The 18,486-nt window shown below is 41.5% G+C and overlaps 1 protein-coding gene across 5 annotated transcripts in view; it reads right to left on the bottom strand.

The window, feature by feature from the left end:
• ADCY7 (adenylate cyclase 7) overlaps positions 1 to 18,486 on the bottom strand; it is a 145,279-nt gene that overhangs the window by 43,564 nt on the left and 83,229 nt on the right. For all 5 annotated transcript variants that reach the window (XM_072117686.1, XM_072117685.1, XM_072117687.1 and 2 more), the window contains 2 exons: positions 15,491 to 15,688; positions 1,746 to 1,907 (listed from right to left, as the gene is read on the bottom strand). In XM_072117686.1, coding sequence (XP_071973787.1) covers positions 1,746 to 1,907; positions 15,491 to 15,688 — 360 coding nt within the window. The remainder of the gene's footprint in view (positions 1 to 1,745; positions 1,908 to 15,490; positions 15,689 to 18,486) is intronic.

The following is an 18,486-nucleotide window of genomic DNA, read 5'->3' as shown; positions in this document are numbered from 1 at the left end:
ATCTTACTGGTGAGTCCTTCTGGGTCAGTGATCTTATTTATTCTTTGTTTTCAATCTTGCCAATATCATTAAGCATTGATCCACACATAAGAATAGTCCCAGAAGACCCGTGAAGGGCCCATTGGTCTAAGGTTGAATTGGACACTTTTCAATTTTGAATTTTTTAGGCAGCTTTTTGTCTAGGAGTGCTCTTTATCTCCATTATTTCAATACCTCGATTTTTTTATTGATAATTTTAACTAAATACATTAAAGGTTAATTTTTATTCACTCTTTATACTTTTTACAAATTCAACTTAAGTACAAACCAAAGGACCCTATCTTGTACATAACCCGGGGACTGCCTGTACAAACCTCAACTGCTGCAGAACCTAATACATACCTCAGCTGCTGCAGAACTTCACAATATACAACACAGTTGCTGTGTAACATCATAACACAACACAAGCTTTTACTGAACCTCATAATAGAAACCTTAGCTGCTGCAGATCATAATACACCCCTTAGCTGCTGCAGATCATAATACACCCCTTAGCTGCTGCAGATCATAATACACCCCTTAGCTGCTGCAGAACATTGTAATACACACATAATCAAGCACATCTTAGCAACTACTGAACCTCATAATACACACATCAGCTGCTCCAGTACCTCATGATACAGATATAGGATGTAGATAAATGTAAAATTGCTGGTGGTTTAGTGGCCTCCATCTTAGTGACTTCGTTTTTTATAAGCACACACGAGGAAAAAAAAAAAAACATGTTTTGCTTAATGCAGATCCTTGCATATTAAATATGCTGTGTTATACCTGGTACAGTGAACACCAAATATGAAAGTATGATTTTGTGCACACACTGTAAATTTCTTGTAAAGAATGAAGAGGAAGTGATGACGTGAATGTTGCATGTCTGCTCTTGTAGGAAAGCTTGTACTCTGGTTACACATAAGTTCGTTTCAAGTTGAACCTCAATGATAAAAAGTTATGCTCCAGCTTGAGTCCGTCCCCTTTCCTCTATACAATTTATGTTTGTGTGTTTCATGACGTATAGAGTAATCTTTGCTGATTAACATTTCAAACAACTTTTTTGTATTTCAGAAACATGGAGAAATATATTGTGGTTTCAATTATATGTTTCTGCTGACAAGAAAAAATATGCAGCATGCTCTTGTACAAATTCTGGGAAGAATGCAAATAAGTTTTCCAAGGTGTTAAATGGAAAACAATACCTCCTTTTGCTACCTTGAAAGGCAGCCCAGTTCCAGCTTCCTAAAAGAAGTCTAAAAACATGATGTGGGATTAAGCCAAACCAGTATATCTATTCCAGAAGGAACAGACTCCCAACTTGTACAAATTCTGGCAGTCTTAGATGTTAACCTATCCTACAGGAATCATGTGCTGCACATGTTAACATAACTCACAATGCAATTTTCACCCTGTAGGTCTCGCCAACATTTTAAAGTCTGGATGATCCAGAAGAGGCATGGGAGAAGGTCATATGTATTTGGAGGAAGTATTAAGGTATGATGGACGGCCCAGTGCTACTGAGGAAGAATCCGTACTGGATTCGAAACGTGTTCTGCTATTTTATTTATACATTTTATAAGCCCATTAACTTGTAATTTTAAGTATGTAGGTAATATACGTTGAAGTACATATGATACCACGCCTAATCCTTGAGGAAAAACGGGAGACTATACGAGATGCCCTCACCAGACGATCACCCACTACTAAAAAAAGATTACCTCAAATGCAATGGTTTCACGGGTGTTGGAGTCCATCATGACTGTGATAGTAATGACAACGATGTGGGACATTCCAGAGATTATACTGATGATCAGGCAGGCTCTCATCCCCAAGGGCAGCATGGTGTACACAGTAAAAGTTATAAATAGGAAGAAGGGCACCTAAAAAAGACATATGTAAAAGGTTATGAAATATCTTATATACACATGACTTATAAAATGCTTAATGGAAGCCTACCATGAGGAATCTACCAGAAGTATATCTGATGGTAGATTCCTCCTCTCTGACTTTGCACTAATCTGTAATTTAATAATCCTGAAACCTAACCTAACCTAAAAAACTATATATTAGTAATATGTAAATTAACTGCAGAGGCTACTGGGGTGTGGAGCAGCCTTAGTTCCCAGTGCCTGACCAGGCTAGTACACGCCCCAGTAGCTTCTACAGTTAATTTACATATTACTAAGGTTTTTAACAAGTTAGGTTGGGTTCCAGGATTAATAAATTACAGATTAGTGAAAAGGCAGGGAGGAGGAATCTACCATCAGATCTACTTCTAATACTAGTTTCCTTATGGTAGGTTTCCTTTAAATCACCCATACTTCATGGCCATATGAATAATAACCTAAACTACTTCCATCATTCAAATCCGGTTTCATTCTCAATGAGGTTTGGTCATTATTTTTCTCTCCTATGCTTTGAAATATTGTCAAAGTTTTATGAAACGGTCTGTAGTAACATAGATCCTCTTGGGAAGCAACCTGGAGGGAATTTCCATATTCACCTTCTCGTTTTTTCTGCCATCCCTGATTTTATCATAGCTCCAAGTGTTCCCCACCTTAGAAACACAAATGTCTTCTGTGGCACAAAGCAAATGGAATGAGGCAAAACAGAGCACTGTTCTGTGGTCAGATGTTTAATTCTGTGTCATGGGTCTCCCTGTGATCCATGCCTTTGATTGCAGGCACACCCGTGCCCTTCTCCGAGGTGGCGCTGCCCCCTTCCCCTGGCCCGCACTCACCTCTCCATGCTCCTGTCCCCAACCAGGCTAGGGCGCGCACGCTAGTGCACCACTGGTCACTTCCGGGTTTCCATAAAGACCGGCGTCTCCCATCATTACCCGCTGGATTTTGAGCTACCAGCCTCAGTGAAACCTTCCCTGCGTGTTCCTAGTGTTCCAATACCTGTCTTGCCTTGCTGACCCCAGACCTGAACACTGACCTCTGCATCTTTGCCGAATGCCCTGACAACCTGCCTGTGCCTGACCACGAGCCTGGACTTTGATTCTATACCGCAACCATGGCTGCCACCGCGGCCTCGTGGCACCTGTGGAACCACCTAGTGTCACCCTGCCGCAGAAAGACCATCCCACTTTGCGGCAGGCTCTGGAGAAGACCAGGTGCCACTTAGACTCCGATTCCAGGTGTCGACTAGTACCATCTACCCCGGTGGTCCATGGGGCTCACTGACCCTGACATTCTGTTTGGAAACAACCAATGCCATGTCTTGAAGCCTAAAGAGGAAGGTGGTCTTTTAGCTTGCTTGGAAAGCAGAATTCTAATGCCTCAATTTAAAAAATAGGAATGTATTCAGCTCACTGTCATAAGCCCAAGGAAATCCTCCAGTACAGAGTGGATAGTCTTTGCAATATTACATGCACAGGTCTCCGTTAACCAGTAACACAGGGAACTTAAAAGAAGAAGAGTATATCAAGCATTTGTGAATAAAATTAAAAGCTTCACCTTATTAATTAATTTTAAATACACAATGCTGCATTGAGATTTTAATTTTACTCATGAGTGCTGGACCTATGCTTCGTTTTCCAAATTCTAAGACCTGCATCTCTAATAATATGGGGTGCAGATTACACACATTTCTCTCCCAAAACTCCAGAATGATGGTACAGAAGAACAGGCACTACACAATAGTAGACATGGCTCCATCCAAACGCAATCTATTTTTCAGAAAATGGTAACATTTTCAGCATCTGATCTGTACCATCAGCCTTTATCCTGCCTGCTAAACTGCTTAGTGCACTGCTCAAATTGGCCAATGTAGACAGGTGGCACTTCAGTTATCTACAGAGAAAAAAGGAGTAGAAACAAAGTTGGGAGACACAGGCATCAAAGAATAGTAAGTATTTAAAAGATTTCCAGCAGCTATATTAGGTTTTGGTCATGCTGAGTAGTATAGATGTGAATAAAACTTTGGAGAGATAGATATATTTCTGTTACCTGCTCTAAGAGGGCTAAATCTGTGCCTCTCCTCCCTTCCAGCCATCCCCTCTTCACTAAAGGCAGTTTGAGCAGTTGACTAAACATTTCAGCAGGTAGAAGAGGGAATATATATTTTGTTTCAGAGGAAAATGCATCATATATTAACATGCACTATTAATTTACAAAGATCTATGAAATAACCCTCTTTATTCCCTACCCCAAATAACCTCTTGTTATGGCTGTAGGCAGCCAGAATATTGACTGGAAAAATGATGGCTCCAAACTGCTACAAAGATATGTGAATGTGGATGGAGAAAATCAGCAGAGGTTAACAATATTCGAAAGATTTGGAATGTAGGGAGAAAACAAAGAGGGACTTCATTGGGGGTGGACAAAGAAAAAGAAAGTGAGAGAATATATTTGCATAAATAAGTCTACTTTCCTGTTCCAGGCTCATTTTAGAGTAAAAATGTAGGAGGAGCATGTCATGCGGTGCCTTGGGCAGCTTAAACCTACTGAATGTTTCAGATAATTTAATTTTTAGTTTCTTTCATAAGAGCCATTTCCAAAAAAATGCATTAATTTGCAAAAACAGAATATAAGCTATATTCAAAATGTCAGAATGAACCAGGCCCTTCAGGGGTTAATTGGTGTAGACCTTGGTCATTTTCCAGTACACAAGCTACTTGTGCTTTAAATGAAGCCCAGGCTCATATTGTTCAGGCCTTGAGAAAATTATGGACTTAATCCAAATCTACAGTGCTAACAAATGCCCTCTGAATATTCCCAGAGTTGCACAGGACAGGGAATGATGCCAGCTGCTTGTTATTCTGATACCTATTAAATATTTATTGAGTCTGAGGGGAACAAGACATTTTGGCAAGTGATACAGTCCAGTCCAGAGTCTGACTGAACCTAAACAATGGCCTGAGATGGTCAGCCAACAATTTATTTAGAGAGAGTCCAACTCCTTCCAGCTGCTTCCAATGCTTACAGTGTGGCTGATCACTCCTCGCCTCAAGGGAATAAATTAAACTAAGAAATTAAAAATGTGCAGTCAATTAATTATCTTCTATAGTATACATATCTTATATGTTACAATTACAAAATTGGCTGTACAGTGAAGGAAATAATTATTTAATCCCTGGCTGATTTTGGAAGTTTACCCACTGACAAATATAATTTTATACACAATTTTAAATAAAAAAATTCTATAAAATGTATTTGCTGAGAGAAATAAGTATATGATCACCTACCAAAATAAGGAAAGGCCACAGCATCCAATGCAGTTTAAAGAAGGCTGTACGCCTTTATTCACAAGGGCATGAAAAAATCAGCAACGTTTCGATTCACCATAAATCTTTGTCAACAAGTGTGCATGTGCACATATATATACACATCATATCCCATTCTTACTTCTAACAAACAACAACTAATCTACTCAGTACAAAGATAAATATAATATATATTTTTATTTTTTACACTCACAGGCCACTTTATTATGTACTCCTGTCCAACTGCTCGTTAACACTTAATTTCTAATCAGCCAATCACATGGCGGCAACTAAGTGCATTTAGGCATGTAGACATGGTCAAGACAATCTCCTGCAGTTCAAACCGAGCATCAGTATGGGGAAGAAAGGTGATTTCAGTGCCTTTGAACGTGGCATGGTTGTTGGTGCCAGGAGGGCTGGTCTGAGTATTTCAGAAACTGCTGATCTACTGGGATTTTCACGCACAACCATCTCTAGGGTTTACAGAGAATGGTCCGAAAAAGAAAAAACATCCAGTGAGCGGCAGTTCTGTGGGCGGAAATGCCTTGTTGATGCCAGAGGTCAGAGGAGAATGGGCAGACTGGTTCGAGCTGATAGAAAGGCAACAGTGACTCAAATCACCACCCGTTACAACCAAGGTAGGCAGAAGAGCATCTCTGAACGCACAGTACGTCGAACTTTGAGGCAGATGGGCTACAACAGCAGAAGACCACACCGGGTCCCACTCCTTTCAGCTAAGAACAGGAAACTGATGCTACAATTTGCACAAGCTCATCGAAATTGGACAGTAGAAGATTGGAAAAATGTTGCCTGGTCTGATGAGTCTCGATTTCTGCTGCGACATTCGGATGGTAGGCGTCAACAACATGAAAGCATGGATCCATCCTGCCTTGTATCAACGGTTCAGGCTGGTGGTGGTGGTGTCATGGTGTGGGGGCTCCTGATTTCTGATGCTTTAAACCCTTACATGCTGCGGTCACGCTTGACAACGGTGTGTAAGGGGCATATCAAGTGATTTGGACCCCACCCGCAGCGCATACCGGGGTCTGCCAGCGTCCCAATGCTGCACAATCTTCTTCCGGGAGCTGGGTCCTGCCTTCTAGCACTGAGCATGTGCAGTAGCTTCTATAATGGGGTAATTTATGGGGTTTTACTTCAATTTAGGCCTCTCAAAAGGTATTTGAAACCTGAGCAAAATCACTTGGATATATTAAAGCGTTCCGTAGTTATAACCACTTATAGTGACACATGTCAGATTTGAAAAAATGGGCTGTGTCAGAAAGGTGAAAAGTGGCTTCAGCGGTAAGGGGTTAACCTCTACAACATGGGTAAGAACAAAGAACTTTCTATGGGAGTCAGGGACAAGATCATATACCTGCACAAGGCTGGAAGTTTGCCAATGCACATCTGAATGATTCTGTGAGTGTTTGGGAGAAGGTGCTCTAGTCAGAGGGAACCTGTCACCAAGGACCTAATTTTCACTAAAGACAGGCTGCAGAAGCTTATTACACCTGCAGTGCAAATATGCCTTTCTGCCTTTCTAAACATTTGCATTACAGTATAATTGTGTGTTATAACTTACTCTTGCACCCTGACAAAATCCTGGGGTAGTCTCAGAGGTTGGACTTTGGTATGGATGCATTTAAAAAAACAACATGTGCCTTTCCTGTGTTGGCCCCCACCTTTGTGCTCCTGTACAGCTCCACATCCTAACCAAAGTCCAACCCCTCCAAACCAAAGCCCAACCCCTGTGACTATCCAAGGATTTTGTCAGGATGCAAGAGTAAGTTATAACAAACTATTATATTGTAATGCAAATGCTTAGAAAAGACAGAGAGGCATTTTTGCATTGCAGTTGTCATGGGCTTTTAAAGACAGATTTCGTTAATGAAAATGAGTTCCCTGGTGACAGATTCCCTATAAGATCAAAGAAGAGAAATGCTGCCTATGACCCAAAGAACACCGTTCCCACTGTCAAGCATGGAGGTGGAAATATTATGTTTTGGGGAGGTTTCTCTGCCAAGGGCAAATGACTACTTAAATACATTAATGGGAATAATAGATGGATCCATCTACCGTAAAATCCTGAGAGAAACCTCCTTCCCATTAAAAAACTTGACCCAAGAAAATGATCCAAAACATACAGCCAAGGCAAGGAGGAAGTGGCACAAAAAGAAGCACAATAAAGGGGGTTGTCCATGAAATTAAATTGTGGGCAGAGACTCTTTAAGCAGACACTTCATGATTCATGATTCACTTCATGATTCCTCTAGTTCTGTGTGCTGACAATGCTTAGATTATCAGGGTATATGTTTATATACACTTTCATTTAGCCTCTGAACATTCACGAGTATGACAAATAGAAAGCAAGATGAGACAGATCTGAGATTAAAGATGATGAGATGCATATTACACATGACATACTAGATCTGCTATAACAGCCAGAACATACACATAGCTCTGCTATATGCCTCCCTCTGCCTCACCTGGATAAACACCTTATCTGCCTGTGGCTTGTACATTAACTCTCCTCACAATTTGTTGCTTGCCGCCAGGAAGTCTCAGTGTGAGATCATCCTGGAATACAAAGGTGGGGGCCACTGCAGAGAGCAGCTCAGTGTAGAGTCGGACAGCAGAACAATTTGTCCTCCCCAACCCTAAAATCAGAAGATTCAGGGTTGGGTCCAGGGTCAACCAAAATTGTGTACACTAGGACTAATAAAGACAGATTGGAATCATCTGTGAAATGCTGTATTTTTGTTAATAACATTGAATTAGAGAATGTGTTATTTTGTTATCCTGCATATGTTTACGAATCTTGTCTTTGTGGGAATACCCTTTTTAAGGTCATGAAGTTACCTAGCCAGTCTCCATGCCTTAATCCCATAGAAAATTTATGGAGGGAGCCAAAGCTCTGAGTTGTCAAGGAACAGCCTCAAAATCTTAATGATTTAGAGATGATCTGCAAAGGGGAGTGGACCAAAATTCCTCCTGACATGTGGGCAAACCACATTATCAACTACAAAAAAATTTCTGACTGCTGTGCTTGCCAACAAGGGTTTTGCCACCAAGCATTAAGTTTTGCCAGAGGATCACTTATTTCTCACATCAAAATGCAAATAAATTGATACAATGTGATTTTTAGGATTTTACTTTGTTATTCAATTTCTTAATGTTAAAATGAACCTTCACTTAAAATTATTTCATATGTTATATACGTCAAGCATGTGTCATATAGGTCATATGTTTTCATTAATAAGATATGTTCATATTTTTTTTAAAGGGAACACTTACAAAATCAGACATAGGTCAAATAATTATTTTCTTAAAAAATTGTAGATTCACTCTGAAGGCATCAAAACTTTTTGCTTTGATTACTGCTTTGCACACTCTTGGCATTCTCTTGATGAGCTTCAAGAGGTAGTCACCAGTAAAGGTTTTCACATCACTGGTGTACCCTGTCAGGTTTAATAAATGATTTCTTGCCTTATAAATGGGGTTGGGACAATCAGTTGTGTTGTGCAGAAGTCAGGTGGATACACAGCTGATAGTCCTACTGAATAGACTGTTCGAATTTGTAAGTAAAGAAAAACTAATGGCCATCATGACTTTAAGATGTGAAGGTCAGTCAGTCCGAAAAATTGGAAAAACTTGGAAAGTGTCCCCAAGTGAAGTTGCAAAAACCATCAAGCACTACAAAGAAACTGGCTCACATGAGGACCACCTCAGGAAAGGAAGACCAAGAGTGACCTCTGCTGCAGAGGATAAGTTCAACCGAGTCACCAGCCTTAGATATCGCAGGTTAACAGCAGCTCAGATTAGAGACCAGGTCAATGCCACACAGAGTTCTAGCAGCAGACACATCTCTACAACAACTGTTAAGATGAGATTCATGGTAAAATAGCTGATAGGAAACCACTGCTAAGGACAGCCAACAAGCAGAAGAGACTTGTTTGGGCTAAAGAACACAAGGAATGGACATTAGACCAGTAGAAATCTGTGCTTAGGTGTTAGGAGCCCAAATTTGAGATCTTTGGTTCCAACCTCCTTGTCTTTGTGCAACACAGAAAAGGTGAACAAATTGACTCTATATGCCTGGTTCCCACCGTGAAGCATGAAAGAGGAAGTGTGATGGTGTGGGGGTGCTTTGCTGGTGACACTGTTGGGGATTTATTCAAAATTTAAGGTATACTGAACCAGCATGATTACCACAGCATCTTGCAGCGATATGCTATTCCAACTGGTTTGCGTTTAGTTGGACCATCATTTTTTTTCAACAGGACAATGACCCCAAACACACCTCCATGCTGTGTAAGGGCTATTTGACCAAGAAGGAGAGTGATGGGGTGCTACACCAGATGACCTGGCCTCCACAGTCACCAGACCTGAACCGAATCGAGATGGTTTAAGGTGATCTGGACAGCAGAGTGAAGGCAAAAGGGCCAGCAAGTGCTAAGCATCTCTGAGAACTCCTTCAAGACTGTTGGAAAACCATTTCAGGTGACTACCTCTTGAAGGTCATCAAGAGAATTTTGGTAAGTATATAATTCCACATGTGTCAATTCATTTTTTTATATCTCTTTGAGATATAGCAAAATAAGTAGTTGATCCTCTGACAATTTTGCTAGAAAGAATGGAATAGTCCCTCTCTATTACCCAAGATTCATTGTTCCTTTTCAGTGGATAAGACAATCAGTCCATGATATTCGTCTTCCAGGTGACTTCCAATGGCAATTGGACACATTGGGGGGCATTAATCGTGTCTTGTTTACCAGTTTTCTGAAGAACAACAAAAAAATGAAGTGGTTGCAATTCCTGCTTTACAGCCAGTAAATTGCAACTTTTTCCCATTTTTCAGAAACATTTTACGTGCCAGTCACAGTGGTGTAAAGCAGTGCTTCCCGACCTTTTTCTACCTGGGGATGGGTTGTGCCCCATCCATAGTCCATATCTAACCCAAATCCATATAAAGTGCCATTTCCTGCATCCCCTGGTCTAAAATGCCCCCTTTCCTGCAGCTGCCCCTTTTTCTGTAGCCCCCTCTTCATGTCTTGATAAGAAGAGGACTACAGAAAAGGGGACATTATAATACCACTTTTTCTATAGCAACCTCACACACCTATACTGTACTCTTGTCTTTGGCCTTTTCACTATGAGGAAAGAAATATACATGCCACATGTACGCAAGTATAGGCCGACCTTAGTGTAAACCTAGGGTACCTAATTTTACCACAAAAAAGGGAAAAAACTTAGTCTTGAGTATAAGCCTAGGGTGGAAAATACAGCCACTACTCTTTAGTAACATGTCCAGCAGCCTCCCTTATTACTCAAATGTCTGCAGCATTTTCTCCACCATTAATGAAATATCTGCAGCAGCCTCCCCAACAGGGGCGCACCTGCCATGAGGCGAGTTGAGATTCTCGCCTCAGGCGGCGCGCCTCCTGCTAGATGAGGGGGCGGCGTCAGGCTCCCGTCTGCCGGCATGTCCTCTGGCCGCCACATGGATCTGCCCATCGCATCAACCCGCCTGCTGGCCGGCACGCTCCCCCGCCCATCAAATCCACCTGCCCGCACATCACCCCGCGGCCCGCCCATCAGATCCACCAGCAGTTCCCCCTGCGGCCCGCCCATCACATCTTGCCGCATGCCGGCACTTCCCCTTCGCGGCCCGCCCCCAACACATCGCCCCGCGGCCCGATACCTACCCCGGCGGCCCGCCCCCAACACGTCCACCCGCGCGCACATCGTCCTGTGGCCCGCCCATCACATCTCCCCGCATCCCGATACCTACCCCGGCGGCCCGCCCCCAACACGTCCACCCGCGCGCACATCGTCCTGTGGCCCGCCCATCACATCTCCCCGCATGCCGGCACTTCAACCCACGGCCCATCCATCACATACACCTGCCCGCCGGCACTTTCCCCCGCCCGCCAGCACAGGTACCTACCCCAGCCCAAAGTCCCCCGCCCTCCAAATGCCCGCCGGCACATCCACCTGCCGGCACAGGTACCTGCTCCAGCACTAAGTCCACGCTGGTTCCCCCCAGGCTCCGATTCACCACCTCCCCCTCTCCGGACCGATTCCCACCTCCCCGGCAACCCCCCACCCCCTGGAGGACAAGGCCGATGATGAAAGAAGAAAAAAGGTAAGATAACTTCTATGTATGTTTGTATATGTAAATATATATATATGTCTGTATGAATGTCTGTATAGATGTGTGTTTGTATATATGTATATTCTGTAAATGTATGTGTGTGTACATTTGCTGTATATACTGTTTATATATGTGTATTTGCTGTATGTATACTCAGTATGTATGTGTGTACATTCAGCGTGCCACCATGTAAAATATACTATATGGCGGCACGCTGTGTGTATTATATACTATATGGCGGCACGCTGTATGTATTATATGGTATATGGGGGCACGCTGTATGTATTATATGGTATATGGGGGCACGCTGTATGTATTATATGGTATATGGCGGCACGCTGTATGTATTATATGGCAGCACGCTGTGTGTATTATATGGTATATGGCGGCACACTATATTTATTATATGGTATATGGCGGCACGCTGTATGTATTATATGGTATATGGGGGCACGCTGTATGTATTATATGGTATATGGCGGCACGCTGTGTGTATTATATGATATATGGCGGCACGCTGTGTGTATTGTATGGTATATGGCGGCACGCTGTATGTATTATATGGTATACGGCGGCACGCTGTATGTGTTATATGGTATATGGCGGCACGCTGTATGTATTATATGGTATATGGCGGCACGCTGTATGTATTATATGGTATATGGCGGCACGCTGTGTGTATTATATGGTATATGGCGGCACGCTGTATGTATTATATGGTATATGGCGGCACGCTGTATGTATTATATGGTATATGGCGGCACGCTGTATGTATTATAATGTATATGGCGGCACGCTGTATGTATTATATGGTATATGGCGGCACGCTGTATGTATTATATGGTATACGGCGGCACGCTGTATGTGTTATATGGTATATGGCGGCACGCTGTGTGTATTATATGGTATATGGCGGCACGCTGTGTGTATTATATGGTATATGGCGGCACGCTGTATGTATTATATGGTATATGGCGGCACGCTGTATGTATTATATGGTATATGGCGGCACGCTGTATGTATTATATGGTATATGGCGGCACGCTGTATGTATTATATGGTATATGGCGGCACGCTGTATGTATTATATGGTATACGGCGGCACGCTGTATGTGTTATATGGTATATGGCGGCACGCTGTATGTATTATATGGTATATGGCGGCACGCTGTATGTATTATATGGTATATGGCGGCATGCTGTGTGTATTATATGGTATATGGCGGCACGCTGTTTGTATTATATCGTATATGGCGGCACGCTGTGTGTATTATATGGTATATGGTGGCACGCTGTATGCATTATATGGTATGTGGCGGTACGCTGTATTGATTTTATATTATATGGCAGCACGCTGTATGTATTATATGGTATATGGCGGCACGCTGTATGTATTATATGGTATATGGCGGCACGCTGTATGTATTATATGGTATGTGGCGGTACGCTGTATTGATTTTATATTATATGGCAGCACGCTGTATGTATTATATGGTATGTGGCGGTACGCTGTATTTTATATTATATGGCGGATTGTTGTATGTATTTTGTGCTTTGTAGTAGCTCGCTGTGTTTATTCTGTAATACGCGGTAGGATGTTCTATGTATTTTGCATTGCTTTATTTTCACATTAAACCAATATGATAGCGTCTGGTCCTGACACTCCATGATATATTACATATATGGAGTCGGGGGGGGGGGGGGGGCGTCTTTTTATAGCTCGCCTCAGGCAGCAGAAAGGCTAGGTGCACCCCTGCTCCCCAACATTAATAAAAGGTCTGCAGCAGCCTCCCCAACATTAATAAAATGTCTGCAGCAGCCTCCCCAACATTAATAAAATGTCTGCAGCAGCCTCCCCAACATTAATAAAATGTCTGCTGCAGCCTCCCCAACATTAATAAAATGTCCGCAACAGCCTCCCCACCATTAATGAAATATCTGCAGCAGCCTCCCCAACATTAATAAAAGGTCTGCAGCAGCCTCCCCAACATTAATAAAATGTCCGCAACAGCCTCCCCACCATTAATGAAATGTCTGCAGCAGCCTCCCCAACATTAATAAAAGGTCTGCAGCAGCCTCCCCAACATTAATAAAATGTCTGCTGCAGCCTCCCCAACATTAATAAAATGTCCGCAACAGCCTCCCCACCATTAATGAAATGTCTGCAGCAGCCTCCTCAATGTTAAAGGTGTTTTCCCACGAAGAGAAGTTAGGCCCTATCCAAGGGACATGTACGCAAGTATAGGCCAACCTTAGTGTAAACCTAGGGTACCTAATTTTACCACAAAAAAAGGGAAAACTTAGTATTAAGTATAAGCCTAGGGTGGAAAATACAGCCACTACTCTTTAGTAAAATGTCTAGCAGCCTCCCTTATTACTCAAATGTCCGCAGCATTTTCCCCACCATTAATTAAATATCTGCAGCAGCTTCGCCACCATTAATAGAAGGTCCATAGCAGCCTCCTCACCATTAATGAAATGTCTGCAGCAGCCTCCCCACTGTTAAAAGTGTTTTCCCACGAAGAGAAGTTAGGCCCTATCCAAAGGAACTTGCTGATCAGTGGGAGTCTCAGAGCCAAGACCACCGCAGATAGCGTAAAAGAAGGGTCCATCGTACCCCTTGTTGCTCAGTCAGACTAATGGAGCAGACAGCCGTGCATGACCGTTCTGCTCCATTAATCTCTACGGCGCTGACGGAGATTGGCGAGCACGGCACTCTGCAATTTCCCCCACTGATCAGCAAGTTAGGCCCTATCCTGTGGAAAGGGCCTAATTTTTCTTTGTGGAAAAATGTCCGCAGCAGCCTTGCCACCATTAATAAAATTTCTGCTGCAGCCTTGCCACCATTAATAAAATTTCTGCTGCAGCCTTGCCACCATTAATAAAATTTCTGCTGCAGCCTTGCCACCATTAATAAAATTTCTGCTGCAGCCTCGCCACCATTAATAAAATTTCCGCAGCAGCCTTGCCACCATTAATAAAATTTCCGCAGCAGCCTCCCCACCATTGATAAAATGTCTGCAGCGGCCGTGTAGCTGCCTGATTACATCATGCCTCTTGGTATCTGAGGATGCAAGAAGTTTTAGCTTTTTGCCGCGGCCCAAGTCCAGGTTTCCCACGGCCCATTCTTGGACCACGGCCTGACATTTGAGGGTTGCTGGTGTAAAGGACCAAAGCGAATAGATATGAACACCACAATGGAAAATCACATAGAATTTAGCACTTCATTTTGTGTCTGTAACATTTAAATATGAGGGTTATCTGGAGAAAAAAACGGAATCCGTTCAGTGTTAAAATGTTAATCCCTGCTAATTATTTCTTACCCTTCCCGATGCTTTGTTTTGTAGAAAAGCACCCAAAAGTGTGAAATTTCAAATAAATTAGAATAACATACTGACTCCAGATCACCTGATCTTTCCCTCCCTTTAGCTAGCATGGGAGCCGGATTCAATAAAATAGAATAGCACTTATATCTCGCCAGGGAAATTATTTTGTACAGTACACCTCCTTTCCTATTACAATTAATATCAGATGCAATACAATCTGCACTAGGGTTGATATCTACACTAGGGTATACATCTGCATTAAGGTTTAGATCTGCACTAGAGCTACTTGAACACTAGGTTTCTTTCTACATGTGGCTGCAGCTGCATCTTCTTTGTGCCCAGCCAGGACACCTGAGCTATTCATTTCTGAAAAAACCTCTTTGTATTCATGCAGAGCATTACAGAGAAGCTACAGTGCACTGGATTCCAACTTCTCAAACGCAAAAATGTCCCACTAAACTACATCATTTTTATATAGTGCAAGCAACTTCTTTCCAGGAATCAGCCATAATCAATATCTTATTATTACATATAACTATGTGTGTATAGTGCAGACATACGGCATTGGTCTTATGCATTTTAATTGAACCATCCTTTTGGCAGGTGAAGTTTTTGTGTAACCCATGAAGAAATGCTGAGCATCGATGCACAATGTGATTAGCTTATTTTTATGGCACAAACAAACATGTATCAGTTATTGTTTCTTATACGGTGAATAAGTAACCTATCTTTATGTGATGTACAAAGAATCCACATTAAATACATTTGTATTACCTGGTCCCATGTTTGGACATTGTTGGGATCAAAAATGAGTACATATCCGATGGTAAGAAAGCAAATATAAATCACCATGGAAAATACTTGCAGCCACTTGCGTACAAATGACTCTGTGTATACCAAGACATACAGGGCGCAGAATATCACCAGGGCCACAAAGACCACAATTATGAAGGGAAGATGCTTAACGGGATCCTATAAAAGAGGAGAAAAAAGAAAGGATGTCAGAACACAACTAAAATGATTTAGATTTTTTTTATTATAATTTGCACTATTATTTTATTCTAAGAATTAGTAACTCTTCACTGTAGTATATTTAAAAATGATTTTTTTCTTACATAGCATAAAAAAGTAAAAATAAACTAAAATAGACACAAAACTAGATGCGTGAACTGGCAAAGGTGGAATAAGAACCCCCCAGTGAAGGTATCCAACATATACAGGAGGAAAGTAGATGAAGTGTCAGCAGTGGTTATGGTAGATAGAAGATTTTAAAACAATTGTACAACAATTGTAACCTTCAAGCCATGTGTCCTCATCATACGTAGGGAAGACTGTTGGGTATTTTCACTAATCCCGTCTAACATTAAAACCTGGCAGTATAGAAACATGTCATATTCATTAACATTAGTCTAATCTTTACACAATATTCACACGAGTCATATTTCTGGCGAACGTGACACAATTGTGGCGCACGTTGCACTATTCTTCATGCAAAACAAATTTCAGCAATGTAGGGGACTTTCTGGTGCTCAGTCAAACCGTGCACCACATGTAACATGCAAAGTCAGACAGAATTGTGTCGCAAGTTCTAGTTAAAGGTGCACCAAAAAAAAAGTGGTGCACTCTATCGGAGAAGTGCAGCTGGAGCCAGATTCATGAAGAACCTGTGCCAGAAATCCTGAATCTGGTGTCCTCTACACACTACACAGGCAAACTGCACATAGTGAACACTGCACTGTTCTAAGTAAATGTGCCCCAGAGTGTCTGCATCAATGAGTAAGTGTCACTGGTTTACCATACTTGATTTTCCTTTAAGTTTTGTTTTTCTACAGTATCAAATTCTTATTTCATGAAATAAAACTTAGATTAATTAGAAATTGTACATTGTGATTTTCTAGATATTTTGTAGAATCGGTCTCTCATAGTTGAAGTGTAGATATGATATAAATCACAGCCCTCTCCTTTCTTTGCAAGTGGACAATTAAGCAAAATCGACAGTGTATGATATCCTTATCTCCACCCCCTTCTGTATTCGTTGGCTTAGTTTATGCCAACATTGTGCACTTTGATTTTGTTTTAGAATGCCACATTAAGTTTTATTATAATCCATGCCCCTTGTTAAGTGACAAAAAGAATCTGCAGCTGATATTTTGAACAACAAATAACTCACATGAGCGAATAACTCCAAGCCGTATGGTCCAGGGTACCAAAAGCAATTGCCTGGTTTGCGGTTATTGTAATCTGCAGCTGTCACTAAGTTAGAGGACAAACTCCACCATTTAGGACTCTCACGCACTGCTGTAGTCAGTCAGTCAATCACAAACCATACAGTGCGCTGTTTCACAGTCTGTTTTCAGTGCTTCTAGTAAGTTGGGAAGCATAGACTCCTTCAGGGTTATTTATCATTAGACTTGCTCCTGGGGACAATTCTACGTCTATTTTTGGAGCTCTGCTTTAACAAATGTTCTAATGGTCTACTTTTTGTCAATGTCAAAATACATAAAGAGTGCAAGCACATGCACCAAGAGGGGACTGGAGTGAGTATGAGACTTTTTATGGCACACAGTCTATACTAGTTGCACTAGTAGCAGTTCTATGTTTATTCTAGGTTAATGAAGAGGCGGAATAGTCCTGTAAGACTTTTTAGAAGTGAAAAGGCCCAAAAAGCCTCAATGCAACTTTTTATACCACAATAAGAAAACCTATGATAAATAACTCCCCCTCGTATCATATATCACTATGATGCAAGGAATCCCATCCCAAGCAGTGTGGCCAGTGTGTAAAACAGGGCACTGCAGGGTCCATGCAGTGTTCGGGAGCCCTAAGAAGAGCACATAGCACATGCACCAAATAAATGTCACCTACTTGCAACATAGGCAGTACAGGTATAATAACTTTCCATCACATTGCTATTGCTTATTACAAAACACAGTATTGTTTTGAGATTGCTCAAACTGTGGCATGAAGCCAGATGTCAATATGTTGTCAGATTTCCTATTCACTAGATGCTTACAGTTTATGTCATAATTCTTCAGCTATTAGTGACAGGTGGCAGGTAAAATAGTCATAAGTAACATATCCGGTGACAAGAAGACATGGCTTAAGCTAGCTAAAGGCTCTGCCCTTCTTGGGAGCTGCTCAGGTACAACTGTAGGGTTGTCAAAACACAATTATAGTTGCTACAAAGCGCCAATTAACTCCATATTCACAACACTTGTAATGGGACATTTTCAGACCATGAACAGGTAATTTGTGTCATTCAGTCTTTCTTGGGGCAGCAAAATAGGTTTACAATAAATATATCACATTGTTGTGCTGTGGAGAGCTGAACCTACTGACCATGTAGTCCCATCAAATATGGACAGTTCATATGGAAATTGTAATAACATATTCAATAATAATGTACACTGAGAAGTTAACACATAAATACATAGATAAATCACACAAATAGGGAAGAATACAGGGAAGCAATTCCTTCACTATTCTTTTTTGCACGCGTTTATTAAACAGGACTAGACTGACCTTTACTATGTATATTTATTTGGAGAGCGCCTTTGTATCCTGTGCACACTGATGTTTATGCTTGTAGACTAAATACAAGTATTCATCATTTGAAATTTATTGCAGATTATTATTTCCATGTAAGATTGTTAAGACAACAACTTCAAATAGGATCTCTCACCTCTCAATATTTTAGCTTTAGGAAAAAACGTGTAGCCCCAAATTAATAAAAATTCTGTAATTTTTCTAATTAATCTGAATTGTGTAAT

This window comes from Engystomops pustulosus, chromosome 7, assembly GCF_040894005.1.
Source record: "Engystomops pustulosus chromosome 7, aEngPut4.maternal, whole genome shotgun sequence".
In the NCBI taxonomy this organism is placed as follows: Eukaryota; Metazoa; Chordata; class Amphibia; order Anura; family Leptodactylidae; genus Engystomops; species Engystomops pustulosus.
The sequence above is the reverse complement of the archived record's forward strand: the minus strand, read 5'-3'. Positions and strand labels throughout refer to the sequence as shown.